We start from the raw sequence: 17875 nt of genomic DNA on the forward strand, positions 1-17875 counted from the left end.
GGGCACTGCAGAGCTGCAGAGGTTCCCGTGACGTCCCAGGGGCTATAGTCACTCTGTCTCCTCTGATCAGGTTTCCCCACCTGGTTTCAGAGGCTTCAGTTTAGGGAATTGTGGGTTACGCTGTTATGCCCAGCTTCTGCACAGCAGCTGGGGAAATTTATATGTATTTTCTTAATTAAAATATAGATACGTAATTCAAGCTATATAGGAAATTGGGATTAAAAAGGACCTTCTGTGGCTTTGCACTCACCCTCCTCCTGTCACAGTCACCTCTTAACCATGGCTAATATGTCCTTCCCTCTACTCAGAGACTGCACTACAGGAGCCAGGCATTTCCTTTGCATCTTTCTCAAAGGCAGTGAGCCAGAGGATTTGGTTGTGTAAGCTGCGAGACTGCTTGCTGACCTGTCACTGAAACCCCTTCCCTGGCAATGGAAGGGTCACAAGGACACTGAAGAAAAGCGTTCCCTAGTGTGATGACACTTTTCAAATGATCCAACTCGAAATGAGGAGGAAAGACAGCCCAATTTACAGCATGGTGTGATGTCCTGGCTTGACCTGCCTCCCCCAGCAGAGAGGAGCTCTTGTTGCCTGGAGGATGTGTTTCTGAGCGTGAGCTCCCATCCCCTTGCTGCCAGGCTAACGCTCAACAGTGAAACATCTCTGTTTGGCGAGTGTGCGTGTCTGCTGGGTGAAATATCACAGGGGCAGCCAGAGGAAGCTCTGAATCAGCTGTGAGATGGGATTCAAAGGATCAATTGCACTGGAAGCACCTTGGCTTCAATGCCAAAGATGCTTTATTTCAAGCTGGAAAACACCAACAACAGAAAGAACATAAGATTACTGCGCTCATCTCCAATTAAGTCTAAGCTAAGCAGTGCTAGCTATGTGCTCCAAACCCATCACTGAGAAGTATCTCACTTGCTTTGCAGTACGCAGCTCCATCCATGGATCAGCTAGTTCAGGGAGGAGGAATTCTTTCCAAATGTGGCTGGCACAAAAAGGCAGCACATCAGTCTTGTGACACTGCAAAGCCTCTTAGCAGTCTATTCACTTGGCCAGCTGTTGTCAGTACCTGTAAAAAAGGGATGGCAGAATCTCTGATGAGTGCTTTGTGCTTTGCCTGCAAAGTCAATTGCTCTTGTGAGGTGCTCTCAGAGCCTTAGAATAACAATTAAAAAAAAAAAGGCGGGGGGCTAATATTTGCTTTATCAGTACATGCTTCCTTTTTGCAACAAGGAGCGAGCCAGGCAGAGTGAACATTATCGTTTATGTTAATCCCAGAGTAACTTATTACTGTCATTCTGTTTGGTGTGCTCTGTTAATACTGATTGTGCCAATAGCTTGAGCAAATAAGCGGGACGTTCCTACAGCTCATACTTTGCAGAAAGGTCATTCACCTCATACCGTAATCGACCCACTAAGGAGGTGTGTTTTTTTCAGGGGCTGGAGTGAACTTCACCTGTTGGACTAGCATTCACACATGACTCAGGAGCAGAATGAATCACAGCTCATAGCATACCAAAATAGGAGGAAAGGCAACTTTGTCACCATAGTAAGGGGCTGACGAGAGCTCGGAGGAGATGTCTTCAGACAGCAGGGCTTGAAGAAATGTAGCTTCCTCTGCTGGGAACTGCATGTTTCTGGTGAGTTAGCGGAGATTAACGGACATTCCTGCTGCGCTAGCTGGTGGGTTAATTTATAGCTATCTGTAAAGAAAGGCTTATTTATTTATTTCCGTTAGAAAGCTGGAATTCTGGGAAATTTTAAGTGAAGGCTATGTCATTTGTTTAAGGAGAGAGTGAATGGCAAGTAAGAAGCAGGCTGGGGTAACTCCTGCATGTAAACAGTCTGGAAAGCAATCAAAGGAAAAGATTTAATACAACTCAGATTTGTTCATTAACTTTTAACTTTACAAAGGTTAAAAAATAGTACAGACTGCTTTTGTACTTTAGTATTTTAAATATTAATTGTTTTTCTTGTGTTCCTCAATTGAACTGAGTCCTTAATGTACCTGTATAAACCAATCCATCCATTTGTATCTTCATGGTGTGCCATTGTGTATCTTCTGTCAATCTCAAAGACTGGGCATCCCACTTCTGTAATGTATTTGGAATAACTGACACATTTCAACTCAATCAGTTAAGGTAACCACCAGAGACAGAGTCTGGATGACAAGAGGACACTATTTTACAAAGACTGGATGTTGTAGGTGCATCGTCCCGTATTGTGTAGTGAATATGGAGTAGGCAGTCCAGAGGGACATTATCATTTTAACAGAAGCTGTACTTGATGGTCTTCCCAGAAAACTTTTTTCCCCATCTTTACTTGTATCAATACAGTATCTCAAGACTTCTCATTTGCAGAGTGAGGGCAACATCTGGCTTAGTAAGCAACTGTGAATATTAGACCTGATAAAAACCAACATACAGGGCACATGGTGGTTTCACAGCACCACGTGCTGTGCCCTGGCTGGAAAGAGTCCACATGCTGCTGGGGACGTGTGTGCTCCCACACAGGACAGGCCCCTTGCTGGGTTATGCCAACTTGGAGCACCGATCCCTCAGCTCTGCCTTGTGTGTGTGATGGGTCTCAGATCTCCAAGGGCTTCCATAGTGAGGAAGGATTTTACCATTTAAGTGCCATGATCAATATGTCGAGCAAAAAGCAATCACTTGCCATTTTTCTATATTTTCTTGAGATTTCATTGGATGCCACCAACGATCACAGATCCTGGTTTTGAACAGGAGGATTTGAGACAGCACTGGTGAGTGACTCTTTGTTTCTGAAGTACATGCAGCATACAAGTTGTGCAGCTTTTGATATGAATATCCCATTTGCAAAAAGAAAGAAATGAAAATTTTTTTCAGATGAAAATAACACTGGTAAAATGTTTCCTTTGAAGATGCTGGCCTCCTTTCCATACAAGCATAAAATGCATGAGCTTTCTCTCATTTGAGCTTCCCATGTTGTACCCAAGCTGGGAAGCAACCTCAGAAGGGTCTTAGGTGTCTTCAGAGGGTAGGAGACCAAAGTCTAAGAGTTGTCAAAGGCCTGGATCTAAGGGCTCACCCCCATCCAACAGCAGCCAGAGTGACTGCTGAGATGTGTGGCTGGGAGAGCAACAGAGAAGACATCACCCACACTCTCTCAGCTTGTTTGGTGGAGCAGCGCTCACCCATGCTGGGATGTGGGCAGTGGGGCAGAGCAGCTGTGTGGGGGAAGCTGGAGGAGATGTCTTTAAAAATCTTTTAGGCTGGAAGATCCAAACTCTCCAGAGCGTGTTCAGCCCAACTGTGGGACTCAGTGTTTCCTTACTGGGGAAACTGGTGGTACAGGCAGTGTTCTGGACCTGCTCAGGCTCTCTACTGGGGTAGATACACTGGCCTAAGAACACTGTTTTGTAGCTTTGATGAATGAAACTTCCAAACCAGTTTGATGTAGATGTAGAAGATCTTTAAAATAACGGGAGTTTCCCTTAAACTCTTTTACCTAAATTTCCTGTTAATGCATGGTAAATATCCACTCTGCTACTGTATTTTACCTGAGAAGATCCAGCTTCCTGCATCTGGGGGAGATTTGGTGGTCACTGCTTTATAAAGTAGTGAAGTACTTCTAGCAGCTTTCTAGCACCCCTGCTGTGCATGGCAGCTTTGGTGTGGACACCAGGAGGTGGCCCACAAGTTATGAAACACCTTAGGAGAAAATCAGCAACATGCATGTCAAATATTCCTGTTTGAGCAAATGATTAGACAGAAGCCTTGCACAGCAAGATTTAACACATTCACTTCTTATTAGGGTGTAGCAGACTTATAACTTGATTTCATCGGCACCAAGACTTTATTTCCTCCTTTCTGAGGAGTGATCCATGTGAATAAGCTAAAGGTTACCTGGTCGGTAAGGTAATTGGCATACCCAACTGCAGGGAGTAGCTTTAGCCATATTTTCTGAAGTACAGAGCCAAAGTGGATCATGTATTTGAGAGTCTCATCCTCAAAGAACTGCTAACAAGTGGTTTTCTGGCAGCAGGGAGCAAGCCTGAATGCCTAGTTGGCTATAAAATGTGAACTTTGAATTATGAAGACATTGAGAAGGGGCGGGGGGGGGGAAGCGGAAATAGTAGCAATCATTAGGTCTATAACCAGTAGGACAAGTGCTTCCCAGAGGAGTCAGCAGCAGCATTGTTGACACAACCGGCATGTTGGAACGTGCTTGTGAGTGATTTCCAGCAAACAGTTTCAGACAGTGTCAGGCGATGCTACCAAGGCAGGTAAAAGTTGAGAGTATCAGTCATAAAAGTCTTAAGTCCTCACATAATAAGTAATGACCTGTGGGGCCAGCATGTCTGAGGGACACAAATGTTGTGTCATTCACCTGCGAGTGGGTGACGATTCAGGTGAGGCCGGTGAGCAGAGGCAGAGCAGTGGGCTGGGGAGAGCCACCTAACCATCTCAAAGTAACTCACAGTGGACAGATGGGAACCTTCTGCTTAGGTCAGGTCCCTCCAAAGGAGGCTGAAGAACTGAATTGGACAAACAGCCATAAAAGCCAGATTGATGCCACTGACAAATAAGAGACTAAAGCTCAAGGAGGAGCTTTCTGCTTCCCTGAGGGATGGGAGATACCTTTGCCTCAACGACAAGCTGGCTTTTCCTCCTGTTTGGGCTGAGCCCTTCATCATCTCCACACCCTTATTCTGCCATACAAGGATTGGTAGCAGGTAGTCACAGAGTATGTATTCCTTAAGGACTGTGGTGGGGGAGCAAGGAGGGAAGCAGCAAGGTTAGTTGGGGAGAGGCTGGCTTGCAGCAGCTAGGCTCACATCTGCACGGGGTCACCTAGGCAAGGCTTCCAGCCCCAGGCAGCAGACCCTGTGCCAGACCCACTCTGCTGTCACCTCAGTGGCTCCCAGGATGTCTGCACCCTGTCCTGGCAGCTCAGACTCATGTTCACAGAAGAAAACAGATGCCACAGCTGCAGCGGTACATCAGGTCCCCTCTCTGAGTACAAAGCTGGAGCAGAGAAGGGAATTGAGTTGTTTAAAAGATCATCGCTTCCACTTGTGGTTTTGCCTCCATTCAGCTGCTGTAGACACCAGAGCAGAAACGTGCTGGCCTGCTGTCTCCAGTCCCTCTCAGTAATAACTCGTGTAACTTTCAGTGCTCCTAGTGATAAAACCAGTGGCACTGTGCTAGCAAAGGATGCTTTGAGGTTATCCCTTACCTCTCATCTCTCTTTTCCAGGCACTTGTGCACTGAAGAAATACTGGTGAAGACGTGATCCATCCCAGCTGCACATACAAATATGAAGTTCTTCTGGATAATCTCATTTTTGCTGCTGCAAGGTAGAGTCTTGGCTTAGAGGATAATGGTGTTGGTGAAGCAGGTCACACATGCTGAGTCTGTGCCTCTTCACAGGCTCTGACCCACACCAGGCTCAGCAGGGGATACAGCAAGACATTGTCTGCAAGGCAGGTTCATGGGAGCTAGATGTGCAAGAGTTTCCATCATTGTTGTATGACCTTATGAACACCTCACTGGCTGAGGGAAAACACATACAGATAGCATTATGGCAAAGACACGCATTCAAGACCTAAACTTTTTGGGAATATGGTTTCTTCCTCTCCTGGGACCCATTTTCCTCAGTATATAGCACTCTCAACCATGGGGAAAGTTTCACCCTAAGACTGTGCTTCCAGCACTGTTGCCATCTTTTTGACACCAAGGAAGACACCTGACTTATGGGGATTTGGGTTTTTTTAAACCCAATATCAATGTCTGTTGGGCCTCTCCACACCAATGCTGTGCACAGGGATGTTTCAGCTGACGCTTTAAGGTTAGACAACCAAACTAGAAATACCCGAGCCCCAAAACCTTCCCCTGTGGTTCCCCAGAAACAGAGACATTGGAGACAGTGTCTAGTTCATCCAGCTGGAGCAGGACATCAGCATGTCTGTTCCCAGAGGGAAAGCAGAAGCCAGCAGTGAGGCCCACCAAAGGGTCTGAGCCTTTGCCTCTTCGAACAAACCAGGAGAGCAGCCTCCCACCTCCCGTGAACAGCAGGAAGCGGCTAAGCGTGGGTCAGGCTGTGTGGCGCTGTGAGCTGACAGCTGCCAGCCCACCAAGGGACCTAGCAGAGCTCAAGTCTAGGAGAGGAGCTCACCATCTTTTTCTGGGGAACAGATACAGATACAGCTTCAGCCGGAGCTCAGCACCAGTTGCAAGGATGGTCTAACTGGGCTTCCCAGAACCCACCCAAAAGGATGTGCTTGAGCCATGTTTGCTGAGAGGTGTGGGTTAGGGAAAGCTACAAGCCCAGCAGCCTTGGCAAAGAGCAGCTGGACTGCAGGCAGTTTGCCTCTTGAATGCCTTTTGCCCTGCGTTGATTTCCCAGTGCCAGAGCTCAGTGTCATTCCCATCTGCCCTATACACTTGGTATGCATATATGTCCCATCCTTAGGGGGTGACCATCTCATATGCTCGTTTCTTTGCAGGCACTGAAGCTTTTCTGATGAAAAACGCTAACGTCAAGCTGTGTTTACAAGCCAGCCCGATGAATGGGCATGTATTGCTGGAGGACTGTAATCCAGAGTCAGATTTCCAGGACTGGTCTTGGCAAGGCGATTCTTTGATGAATCATGGCACGCAGAGCTGCCTCTCTGTGGTTGGGGCTGACAGAGTGCAGACAAGTTTCTGCGACAGCGCAGACTACATGAGCTGGGACTGCTCGAATTCGCTGCTCTCTCCTGTGGGCAGCAGCCAGGGCTACCTGGTGGCAAAGAGGAAAGGAGTCACTCTCAACAATGTGAGAGGCCTTAAGGCCCAATGGCAAGATGTTGCAGACAGGAGCGTGTGTGAGGAGAAACCAGGTAAATGCTACGCACCCTGGGACCAGTGGTACATGCACACACACCGCTGGGGAATGCAGAAAGGCACAGTCAGTGCCCTGGGGTCTTTCCAGCCCTGGGTGCCCCACCATAACGGCATCTGCAGTGTGAGGCAGAAATGCTTTCCACTTCTCAGTGCATGAGATAAGGCTGTGCCCTCACGGCTGCATTCTGCCTGCTTGGAGAGATGTGCTGGGCAGCCCTGGAGCCGAGGAGAAGGCCATTTCTAGCCTGAAGTATTGCAGCGAGTGACCATTTGATCTTTCTGCTCTTTTCCTCCACAGCCAAGGCAGAGCAAGACAGCTACTTCTTTGCAGCCCTTGCCAGCACACACATGTATGACCACACAGCAGGGAATGTGACTCTTGCACTGGGTATAGATCAAGAAGAGCTGGAGGAGCTGCTCTGGTTCTTCCGCAGAGAAGACCGTAAGTCCTGTTGATGTTCCTGGGTTGAGAGTTGAAATAGAGGTATGCGGTCCTTGGCTGTTAACCCTCCTGCCTAATGGACATGATGGAGGGAATTACCCAAGGAGGTGATTTACCCCAGATACATAAACCCTCAGTCTTGCCTCCAGAAGAAGCAGGCCACAGGTGAAGGCAGGCACGAGGCTTTGCTGAGATAGCATCTCCTCTCAGAGAGGGATTCAGCCTCTTTCCAGGCATAGCCTGCCAAGAGAGCAAAGGTCTGGGATGACCAGTGATTTTGGCAGGGTGGAGGGAGCAGATTGATATGAGCAGGTCAGTGCCACGATGATCAACTTCAAAGCCACAAAAATCAAGGACAGAGCATCGGCTGCCCTCTGTGCTGCGCACCCCAGCTGGTGTTCAAAGGCAAAGTCTACCTGCCTGGGTGTGGCAGCAGTGAGAAGGGCTGCAGAGACGGGGAGGGGGACCTTTTCTAGCAGTTCTCATGGTGGGATGCTGCAGCTCTCAGCCTTGTTCCCACCCTCGGGCACAGCCGCTCACAGCTCTCGGGCAAGGTTGAAAAGCCATGCGTGGCAGCTGGCGTCAGCGTGAGCCATACAGAGCCCAAGGCAGGGGGCTGTGAGCAGCAGAAAGCAGTTGTGCAAGTCGCCTGCCCAGGGAGGGAGGGTCGCCTGAGGTTATCCCAAAAAATGTGACATGGGTGCTCTGCTCTGAGTGTGGAGCTGGATACCAGTGCCTCTGCCCTTATCCTGTGGCCCAGCCACAGCACTCTGAGCTTGGGCATCCTCAGAAAACACCTGGCTGGGTTCTGCAGGTCACACTGCTCTGCGCATGCTAACGCTGCCTCTTTGCTTTCCCCCAGCATCAACGTGGAATTACTCCATCCTCGCGCTTTCCTTTGTGGCCATGATTTTGGGTCTTGTCCTTCTGGCCATTAACATTGTGCGAAACAGGTGAGATGGGAAAATTTGGGGGTCGTTTGGTGCGTGATGGTGTGCTGAACACCCCACCCCACCCCCACCCCCACCCCCAGCCCAAGCAGACAGACGTGGGTTTGGCAGGGCAGGGCAGCATGCTGAGATGTAGAGCAGGACAAGCCCTGAGTGATGGGGAAAAGAGCAAAGACAAACTCCCTTTGAACAATGCTTCGTTGTAAAACCTTGCCTGACTCCCTGCTGTCCCCATGTGTTGCCACTTCTCTGGGCCGTGGATCCTCACCAGTAGAGTATCTGCAACAGCTCTGCCCAGCCCGACAGGGCTGTTGGGAGGGAAGTGACATTAAATGTGCAGTGTGAGATGCTCTCCAATAAGTACAGGGGCTCTGGAGGACAACTCCCCAGCCTTTCCCTGTTTGCCTTCCCACGATATTCCCCTGGGCTGTGCTGCTGCACAACAACCCTGCGGCTGAGGAGCAACTCGCGGTTTTCTACAGCATGAAAACTTACATCTGGGTCAGAGCTTTCATCTTAAAATGAGAGAAAGAGCTAAGGTTATCAGTCTCTGCCATGCTGTCATTTTAGCAATGGCTTGCTGGGTGTTCCAGCCTCGCGTTGGGCGCTGTGTGTTCTCCGAGGGCAAACCCCACAGCTGCGTGTACCCAGACGCTTCAGATCACTTACACGACAGTGCAGCTGGCAGGGTTTGCACGTAAGCAGCTCACGTGTTCCCAGGGCCAAGGTGTGAGGAGGTGGATGTAACCATCGCCAGGGGTAGGAACTTGCCCCCAGGGGTGGGCCGGGCTTGCTGCTTCATGCTGCATTTCCTTTCCATGCCTTCCCTGCAGAAAAAGGAAGAGAATGTATAGAGAAGCAGTGCAAACTGCGCAGCAGGCGGAGCTGGAGGCCAAGCAAGCCCTGATGCCTGTGCAGGAATACAGCCCCGCCGAGCTGCAAAAGCAGGAGCCAGTGCCTCAGGAGCAGAGATCAGGAGAAGTGATGGTCCAGTGGAAGGACGGGACCGTCACGTCTCTGTACACAGAGAGGTCTGAGGATGCCGTATAACAGCAGCTGAAGTCAAACCATTTAGGCCCTAAGGAACATATCAGGATGTCTCTATTCATAGTGATGGAGGTTTAAAAACACAGTTTAGCCTGGCGAAACGAGAGAAAAAGAAGGAAGCAGCAGAGCTGCACCAGTAGGAGTAGCTCTGGACTCGAGGCAAACCTGTGCCTCCCCCGTTTCAGCTCCTGGGTGGCTGGTCTTTACCCACAGCTCCTGGCTACCTCCAGCCTTCTCTCCTGTGCTAGCTTCACTCCCTCCCTCGGATGCCACCTGCCTCTGCCGCAACCAGGTGGGAGACCAGCCGGGTGGGAGGTGGGAAGTGGGAGGCTCACGCTGCGGTCAGCCAGAGAATGCGCCCTCATGTCCCATCAAGAAAACAGCCACACTGAAGCGGAGGCACTTTTGTTCTTTGCAGAAATTGTCTTTATTAAAATACTTTCCAAAGTGGTTGATCGAAATCCCACATTGAATATCTCTCTATGAGTAAGGTCATATATATATATATTTATATATATGTACAAATATACACGTGGATATTTTACTCTGCAGAGTAACTGCAACTCCAGGGAGAAGTAGAACATTTAACCTGATAGAGCAAATGAAACCACACACACAGCCCTTGGCGCTGGCTTGGGCACAGGTAGAGCCTGCCCTGCTTTGGGATTCACTTCACACCCTTCCCTGGGCACACGTAGAAGGCATGAAATAATTAAAGATCTTTTTGGAAATACAACAGTCTTTTGAACAAAGGCTTTTCAGAGTGTGTCCTTGTCAGTGGAGCCTCCTTCCTAACAAAGCCTTTGAAAAGGAACGCTATAGTGTAAAAAGGTGATTAAAAACCCAGCTATTTTGGTACGACTTACTTTGATGCATGGAAATTGGTTTCAGGACACCTGAGGCCTTTAGTTGGCTGAAACAATGTCTGCACCTTTCTTGTTCAGATTAAAGAAAGATAAGAATTCCTCTCACTCACTGCTCAGTCAGGGGAACTGGGAGACAAACGAGATGGGTGCCTCCGTGCTTGATTAGTTCCCCCTTCCTGGGCTCCCATTGCTGTGCTCCAGGCACCCAACCCTCATCCTCCTGGTGGTGCCCACAGCTCTGGCTGCTCCAGGAACTGCCCAAATCCGCCCAGAAATCTGGGCTCGCCCCCGATGCCAGTGGCAGGACAGGCTGCAAACACCACGGCAGCGCTCGGCCAGGGCGGGTGAGAACCAGGGTGGGGGCAGGCAGAGTGGTGCCACAGCCAATTTCAGGCTCTCGGCACCAAGCCTGCTTGCCAAACTGCCACCGCAGGCTTTGCCCTGGCACAGAGACCGGGGCCGCTCTCCACCAGCAGCTGCTGCAGTGCCCGTGAGTCTGTCATGGATGGTCTCAGCCCTTACAGAACCAAGAGGATGGGGGTCTCTCACCACCCCCTCCACAGCCCGCAGGGACGTGTCCTAAAATATCTTGAAGCCTTTCAGCAAGGTGAGCGTGGGAGCTTTCCTCTTGCTCTGAGCCCGTGAGGACTTGACAGTGACCAGCTTGGCCTGGGCCACCGAGGGGATCTCCTTGTAGTTGACGGTGGAGAGAGTGTTGAAGGTGCAGCTGGCCAGGCTGTGGCGGGTGGGCAGGACCACTGGCGTGGCCACCGACGGACAGGGACGCTCCTCAGTGATGAATAGTGGCTGGACAGGCAAGCTCCACTCTGCCTGGCGCCGCACCTCCCGCACGGCTTCGTGGAAGACATGCTGCACACCTACGAAGTCCTGGCATGCCGACACCTCGTAGAAGAGGCACCCAAACCTGCTTGCCAGGGACATCCCTTCGGCTGCGGGCACCTGCCTGGCGAGAGCGGAGGGGATGGGTGCAGCATCCCTTGGGGCGCTTGCAACCACCCGAAAAGGGGAGCGAGGGGTGCAGGCGGCGGGCAACAGGCCCTGCATCCCATGCCTGCTTCCCAGGGAGCACCGCGGCAGCACCAGCTCATCCCTCCTCCTGCGACAAGCGGAAGATGTGGGTCCAAAATAGTTTTGCCTTTCCCAAAATCCTGGAGCAACAGACTATGCGGGTTGCTGGGGGATCATGCAACCTCCGTGCCAGAGACGTGTGCCAGGGATTCAGGGGGCTGCATGCGATGGCAGCACACTGGGAAGCGGGGAGAAGAGGCGGCAGGTCCTGGCCGTGGGGAGGGGGAAGCCTCTGTGCTGGGAGCACAGGGGGGTTCAGCAACACACGTGACTCAAGGACCTGTGGGAGCAACACTCAGCACGGCCCCAGAGTGGCACAAAAGGCCAGAAAAACATACCGAGGACATCCAGTCCTGGCAGCAGTGACGGAGCGAGAAAGGGCTCCAGGGAGCAGGCACGTCCAGAGGGGAGCAAGGAGCTGGAGCAGGCTCAAGCCCTGCCCGGGGACGGTGACGCTGCCTTACCACGCAGCCGAAAAACATCCCGCTGAAAATACCAGTGGGCTCAAAATAAGCACATCATCCCCCAGGCAGGAGAGCAGGAACCTTGGAGATGTGGGAGGACATGGCAAATACCAATGGGGGCAGAAATAACCACAAAAAAATTTAGATTTAGGTTTTGCATCCCAGCTAGAGGGATGCGGGGGGAGGTGTCTGTGAGCTCTCCCCCACCGGGAAAAGACAGCCTTGCCGCACGCCTGGTACCTGTACTGCTCCATGTCCAGCTTGTTGCCCAACAGGAGCACAGGGCAGCGGCGCTGGCAGCCCCTCGCGTGCAGGGCGAGGACCTCCAGGTAGTGCTGGCAGCCCTCAAAGCTCTTCCTATCGTCGATGCTGTAGACGACGAGGAAGGCGCTGGCCCAGCGCAGGTAGCGCTCACAGTTCCCCGGGCCGTCCTGGGGGTGAGAGGAGCAGCTGAGCTGTGATCCAGCCGCGGTCCAGCCGGGTCACACCGGGTGTTTGGCACCAGCTGTGCCCCGGTGCCTCACCTGGTCGGCAGTGTCCATCACCTTCAGCAGCACGGGCTGCTGGTCCACCAGCTCCTCTGAGGCGTAGGTGTCCTCTGCAAGGAGAAGAGTGGTTGTGAGGAAGGGCTGGGGCGTCCCACCTACGCCAAAGCCAAGCAAAGCCCTGGTTGCTTGGGACACCATGGAAAAATCTCAGCCCCTGGTGAGGAGCATCTTCCACCAATGCCTCCACCTCGCTCCTTCCTCCAACAATGCTATTTTGGGGGACTGGCAGTGCCGCTGCTGGGTAAGCCCAGCTAGGCGCAGTCATTTCCCCGCGCATGCCGCAAGTGTGGGCTCCCGCGGGACAAGGAGGGAGGGAAGGAGCCCGACGTGGCCGCCACTGCGCCCAGGGCTCAGCCCTTATCTACATGCCACGGCCCAGCGAGATAAAGCGATGAACCAGGGGTGCTTCCCAATAAATCAGGCAAAAGCAGCACCCCTTTCTTTTGGCAGGAGGCAGGCAGGGAGAGCCGCCGAGCCATTCCCCTGGGAGAAAGATGCCGTCTCCCACCCGGGTCCTAACAGATGCGTTTCGGAAAGGTTTTGACATGGGAAGATAAAACCACATTCCCAAAAAAGATCTGAGGAGGAAAGGATTTATCCTTCTTTCTTAAGAGTCAGTGAGTTATTAGAGGCTGGAGTCAGTTCCTGGACAAGGTCCATATCTCCCTAATGTCCCTGATAAATCATTCATGGCTCTTCCCTGCACACTGGAGTCAGGCCTAGGAAAATAGTTATTAATTACTTAAACGAGTGGAAAAAATAAATGCCCAGAACTGCTTGCTGCAAAGCACAGCCCCCAGTGCTGCCTGCCCTGCGGCCCCCGCTCGCTGCCCCAGCCCCTCCCCTGCCTGATGCCCCCAGGAGTGAGTAGGAGGCATGAGATGCTGCCCAAGGACCCCCAGTAATTCAACTTTTAGTTTCTTTGTGGTGATGTGAGGAGCCGATGCCGCCCCGTGGGACATGCCCACAGAGAGAGCACTGTTTTCACCTCTGTTTTTACAGGCGGGTTTGGGTTGAATCCAGCCCTTCCCTTGTTTTTCATGTAATTTTGGGTTGGTTTTTTTTCCCCCTTAAATGCCATATTCGTGGGAAATGTGGGAGCAGGGGTGCTCCATGGGAGCTTGTGGGGGACAACTGGGGGCAAACACCAGTTTTGGAGAAAGCGACTTACCTAAGTTCGGGTCATATTCGCTTATGAACCTCTTGGTTAGAAACTTCACGGTCAGAGCTGCAGGAGGTGAAAGAAGCGGGTGAGGCGGGTGTCCCCCCCAGCACCGGCACCCAGCACCCCCCAGTGCCCGGCCATCCCCGTGGCGGCAGGGCACCCGTCTCACCTGACTTGCCAGCCCCTCGGCACCCCAGGATGGCCACATTACACTCGGCGAGGGGGCTCTGGGGCAGCCGCTCACCACCGGCTCGGGGTTTGCCAAACATCGACGACATCCTCCGACCTGCGGGAGAGAGCCGGGGGGGACGTGGGGCACCCACTGCCATGCCGGATGGGGACCTCCTCACCGCCCCTCACCGCCTGGCTCGTGGGCTGCCCCAGCCCAGGGGAAGGGGAGACTCAGCACCACTGGGGGGGGGGGGGGATCCGTTCTCCTCCATGTGCGTCCTGGAGCCAGGGCAGCCAGCATCACCATCCCACGCCGGCAGCCAGCACCCCGCTCAAGCAAAGGCAGGGACACACACACGCACACGCACACGCACCCCAGCCCCCTGCCCACCCTTGGCAGCCCAGAGAGATGAGAAATGCAGCCTCCCACCTTGGCACCCGCTGACGGAGAAGCTGCCGCGCTCGCCGGGGTGCGCAGGGGCCGCGGCCGGGGCCGGGGGAGCAGCAGCCCCTGCGCTGCTGGGGCGGCCGCTGAATGAGGCAGGCGGAGGCGAGCGGCAAGGGCTGCTCGGGCCCCAGCCAAACTCCTTGTAAGGAAAGCTGCCGCGCAGGGCTGGCCACGCTGCCCCCGCCACCCCAAGGGTGGTCCCCCCGCCACGGCCCACGCCAGCCCCCCGAGCTCCTGGGGCTTGGGGCACGGACCCCCAGCCCCAAAACACACCACGCCTCCGCTTTTGTGGCCACCTCATCGTGTCCCTAGCCCCTTGCCACGTCCCCAGCAAGCAAAAGCCTGCTCCTGCTGCCCTGGCTGAGGCCGCCGCACTCATTCTACCTCCCGCAGGCAGGAGCGGTGCCCAGGAACGATGCTGCCTGCACAGCCACCCTGCCCGCTGCTTGCCCGGCTCCCTCGGGCGCATTTAAGCACAGACACCTTCTGCTGCTGGCAGAGGCTCTGCAGGGTGAAAAAAACCCACAACCTTTTTCCTCCCCAAAGGCACAATCCCGAGGGGGAAAGGGGAGCCCGGGGAGTACTCACCGCTGCCCGCACCAAGCCATCAGCTGGCACCCAGCGGGCTCCCAGCTCGAGTAGGTGGCGGAGGCTGAAGTCAGCGTTGTCATAGCAATCACAGCCATTTGGGATGGGGCTCAGCACCCAGGACAGCAGGATACGGCCCCTGGGCTGGCCCTGAGGAGTTTCTATGGGGGCCCATAGCCGGGGCTGGGGGGTGAAGGCTGCTCCGTGGCCAGGCAGGGCTGCTGCGCCATTGGGATTATTGCCCGTTAATGCAGGCAGGATATTTTTAAACCCTCCCAAAATAGTCTGGGAGTGTGTAAGTCCCTGCAAGCCCCAGGGGTGGGAAGGATGGGGATCACTCCCCCGTGGGAAGCAGAGCCCCTCTGACAGGATCCCTGGCCCCCAGACCCCCTTTGGACACAGGTCAAGGATGCTTAAAAGCAATCGGAGCTAAATGGGGTATTTTAAGTGAGGTACCCGTAAAGATCAATACAGTGACACAAGCGCAAAGCTCTCACCTTCTCCCCTAAATGGATTTTGTGGGGAACCCACTGGAGCCACAATCCCGGAGCAATGGCTCTGCTGTCATCCAGTGCCCTGGGAACTCCCAGCTGCTGGGATGAGAAGCTACGGAGGGAGGAAAAAATATAACTTCAACAGGGTGGGCTGCTCGGGTGAAATTCTGCATCAAAACTAAACACCAGCTGCAGGTGGCAACAGGGAGACTCAGGGAGCAGCCCCCCGGGTAAGTCCCTGTTGCTGGCCCTCCTTGGCATCCCTGCGGCAGAGGCAAAATGGGATTTCTTGCCAGAAAAAGCTGTGAATAGCACACCAACAAGTGGTGTGCCCCAAGTAACACTTCACCATCAACCTCTACATGAGTCACAGGGGACTCGTTTCTGCCTGAAGCCAGGCGTTACAGGGTGTGGGGCGAGCTCTGTGGCCAGAGGGGACTTCTTTGGTGAGAAGGGGTCGCTGCACTTTGCTTTCCTCACCACGAGATCCCCAGATGAAGGACAGGCTGGTTTATGGCTCCTTGTGCCCAGGACGGATGTTGCCTGGGTTGCTCGATGGTTCCCTGGGGAGGGTCGCAAAGGAACAGCCCCTAAAAGATCTCTCCTTGCCTGTGGTCAGGGGCCAGCAAAGCCCCTTTCCCACGGCTGTACCAGATGGCACCGAGATTTGCTGATGTCAGTTACCTCCCTGTGACCATAAAACTCACTTTTTAAGGGGGGGGGGGGGGGGGGGAAGTGTCAACATGCTCTTCCCAGCCTTGGAAACGTGTTGCCCTTCCTGGGGTGGGGACTGTCCCTTTAGGGCATGGCAAGAAGGATGTCTGAGAGCAGGGAGAGCAAAACCCGTCTCCCCCTAGGGTGGCTGGGCATCCTCCATGGGGTGAGTCGTGATAGATCCAGGCACCTCCACCATGACCTGTGCCGGGTGGTGACGCCAGAGCCCTGCCTGTGTTTCGCGTGGGCAGCCGAGCGCGGCGGATGCCTTTGAAAGGCCCCTGTCACGAGCTCGGCTATCTTTAGCCGAAGGTATTTATATTCCAAGGCAGTGGCGTGGCGGCCACCGGGCAGCGCAGCAACGGCATCGAAGCGTGGAGGAGGCAGGAGGGGGCTGCGCCAGGGCACGGCACAGAGGAGCATCGCTGAGCCCCTGGGCGAGGATGACCCCAGAGGAGGAAGGCTCCCCGGCAGGGCCCCCGGAGCGGGTGCGTATCCGGGTGGAGGAGCAGTCGTTCTGGGTGGAGAAGACCTTGCTGGTGGAGAGCAGCGAGTACTTCCGTGCCCTCTTCCGCTCAGGCATGAGGGAGAGCACGCAGGAGGAGATCGGGCTGGGGGAGCTGAGCGCGGCTGGGTTCCTCGCCATGCTGCGGGTGCTGGCGGGTGAGAGGCCCATCCTCAGCAGTGAGGAGACCTTCCAGGCAGTCGAGTGTGCTGCCTTCCTGCAGGTGAAGCTCTTGGCCAAGTACTTGATCCACTCCATCAACTCCGACAACTGCATCCTGCTGTACCAAGCCGCCGCCATATTTGGCCTCCTGGACCTCTTCCACTGCGCCGCGCTCTACATCAGGGACAGCTACGCTGAGCTGGAGGAGTACCTGGACTGCCTCTCCACTGACCTGCTGGCCTACGTGGAAGCCCTCCTACCCAGCACCTTTGTGGCAGTAGGAGCCCACACACCCACCTTTGAGTTCTTGGAGGACCTCTCCAGGACCATCTGCTACCTGGACGAGGAGACCAACACATGGAGGACGCTCTCCTGCCTTCCGCTGAGTGCCAGCACATTCCTAGCCGGCATGACGACCATGGATAATAAGATCTACATCGTGGGTGGCGTCTATGGGGCCAGCAAGCAGGTGGTGGAGAGCAGCTTCTGCTACGACGCCGACACCAACACCTGGAGCGAGTTCCCCAGCCCTCACCAGCTGCGCTACGATGTCAGGCTGGTGGGCCACGAGGGCTACCTCTATGCTATTGGCGGGGAGTACGAGAAGATCTCACTGAAGTCCGTGGAGCGGTATGACGTGGCCTCCGGCACCTGGACATTCGTCTCTGACCTGCCACAGCCGAGCGCGGCAGCACCCTGTGCCCAAGCCATGGGCCAGATCTTCGTTTGCTTGTGGAAGCCGCTGGATACCACTGTCATCTATGAGTATGAGACCCAGCAAGACACGTGGCTTCCCGTCACTGAGCTCAAGCGGCACCAGAGCTACGGGCACTGCATGGTGGCCCACCGCGACAACCTCTACATCATGCGCAATGGCCCCTCGGATGACTTCTTGCGTTGCGTCATCGATTGCTTCAACCTGACATCACGGCAGTGGACCGCGCTGCCCGGGCAGTTCCTGAACAGCAAAGGAGCCCTTTTCACTGCCGTCATCAGAGGAGACACCGTCTACACTGTCAACAAGATGCTGACGCTCCTCTACTCTGTGGAAGAGGAGACCTGGAGGTTCAAGAAGGAGCGGGCAGGTTTCCCACGCAGCGGCTCCCTGCAGACCTTCCTCCTGCGGCTGCCGAGACGCAATCACGACATCGCGATGTAGGTGGCCCTCCATCCCACATCAGGATGCTCTCCGTGCATGTGGCCTCATCTCTGCACCTGCTGCTCCCCCGGGCAACTCTCCTCCTCCACAGAGCCGTGCTCAGGTCCAGGGATACATGATGTTGGACCTTGGAGGCGGCACTAGATGCTGCCAGAGGGAAAGGGGCTGGAGGCAGCTGCTGCCTGCCTGTG

The 17875-nt window shown here is 54.1% G+C and overlaps 3 protein-coding genes across 5 annotated transcripts; 2 read left to right on the top strand and 1 right to left on the bottom strand.

Annotated features, from left to right (window-relative positions):
- Positions 1-1446: 1446 nt before the first annotated feature.
- On the top strand, positions 1447-9772 carry SLC51B (solute carrier family 51 subunit beta). The gene is made up of 7 exons (XM_037393586.1): positions 1447-1646; positions 2702-2767; positions 5244-5344; positions 6494-6868; positions 7171-7314; positions 8177-8267; positions 9098-9772. Exons 3-7 carry the CDS (start codon positions 5305-5307, stop codon positions 9312-9314), a joined length of 867 nt encoding a protein of 288 aa, XP_037249483.1. The 5' UTR covers positions 1447-1646; positions 2702-2767; positions 5244-5304; the 3' UTR covers positions 9315-9772.
- On the bottom strand, positions 9519-14908 carry RASL12 (RAS like family 12). 3 transcript variants are annotated; one of them, XM_037393584.1, is made up of 6 exons: positions 14651-14908; positions 13613-13729; positions 13450-13506; positions 12255-12328; positions 11971-12161; positions 9519-11141 (listed from the first exon to the last, which is right to left on the bottom strand). In XM_037393584.1, exons 2-6 carry the CDS (start codon positions 13719-13721, stop codon positions 10757-10759), a joined length of 816 nt encoding a protein of 271 aa, XP_037249481.1. In that variant the 5' UTR covers positions 13722-13729; positions 14651-14908; the 3' UTR covers positions 9519-10756. The 3 variants fall into 3 exon arrangements, with proteins under 3 accessions (XP_037249481.1, XP_037249478.1, XP_037249480.1); XM_037393581.1 differs by having other exon boundaries at positions 14045-14908; XM_037393583.1 differs by lacking the exon at positions 14651-14908 and having other exon boundaries at positions 13613-14145.
- A 1213-nt stretch (positions 14909-16121) lies between these two features.
- KBTBD13 (kelch repeat and BTB domain containing 13) lies at positions 16122-17862 on the top strand. The gene has a single exon (XM_037393316.1). The coding sequence runs from the start codon at positions 16302-16304 to the stop codon at positions 17682-17684; it is 1383 nt and encodes a 460-aa protein (XP_037249213.1). The 5' UTR covers positions 16122-16301; the 3' UTR covers positions 17685-17862.
- Positions 17863-17875: the final 13 nt, after the last annotated feature.

This window comes from Falco rusticolus, chromosome 7, assembly GCF_015220075.1.
Source record: "Falco rusticolus isolate bFalRus1 chromosome 7, bFalRus1.pri, whole genome shotgun sequence".
Classification (NCBI taxonomy): Eukaryota; Metazoa; Chordata; class Aves; order Falconiformes; family Falconidae; genus Falco; species Falco rusticolus.

Bases quoted from the DNA above. Each gene is read 5' to 3' on its own strand.
- SLC51B (XM_037393586.1), top strand. From the start codon at position 5,305: ATGAAGTTCTTCTGGATAATCTCATTTTTGCTGCTGCAAG. The intron at 5,345-6,493 runs GTAGAGTCTTGG...GTTTCTTTGCAG, and splicing joins CTCATTTTTGCTGCTGCAAG to GCACTGAAGCTTTTCTGATG. The intron at 8,268-9,097 runs GTGAGATGGGAA...CCTTCCCTGCAG, and splicing joins ATTAACATTGTGCGAAACAG to AAAAAGGAAGAGAATGTATA.
- RASL12 (XM_037393581.1), bottom strand. From the start codon at position 14,531: ATGCGCCCGAGGGAGCCGGGCAAGCAGCGGGCAGGGTGGCTGTGCAGG. The intron at 12,162-12,254 runs GTGAGGCACCGG...TCTCACCCCCAG, and splicing joins TGATGGACACTGCCGACCAG to GACGGCCCGGGGAACTGTGA. The intron at 11,142-11,970 runs GTACCAGGCGTG...CGCTCTCGCCAG, and splicing joins CTGGACATGGAGCAGTACAG to GCAGGTGCCCGCAGCCGAAG.
- KBTBD13 (XM_037393316.1), top strand. From the start codon at position 16,302: ATGACCCCAGAGGAGGAAGGCTCCCCGGCAGGGCCCCCGGAGCGGGTG.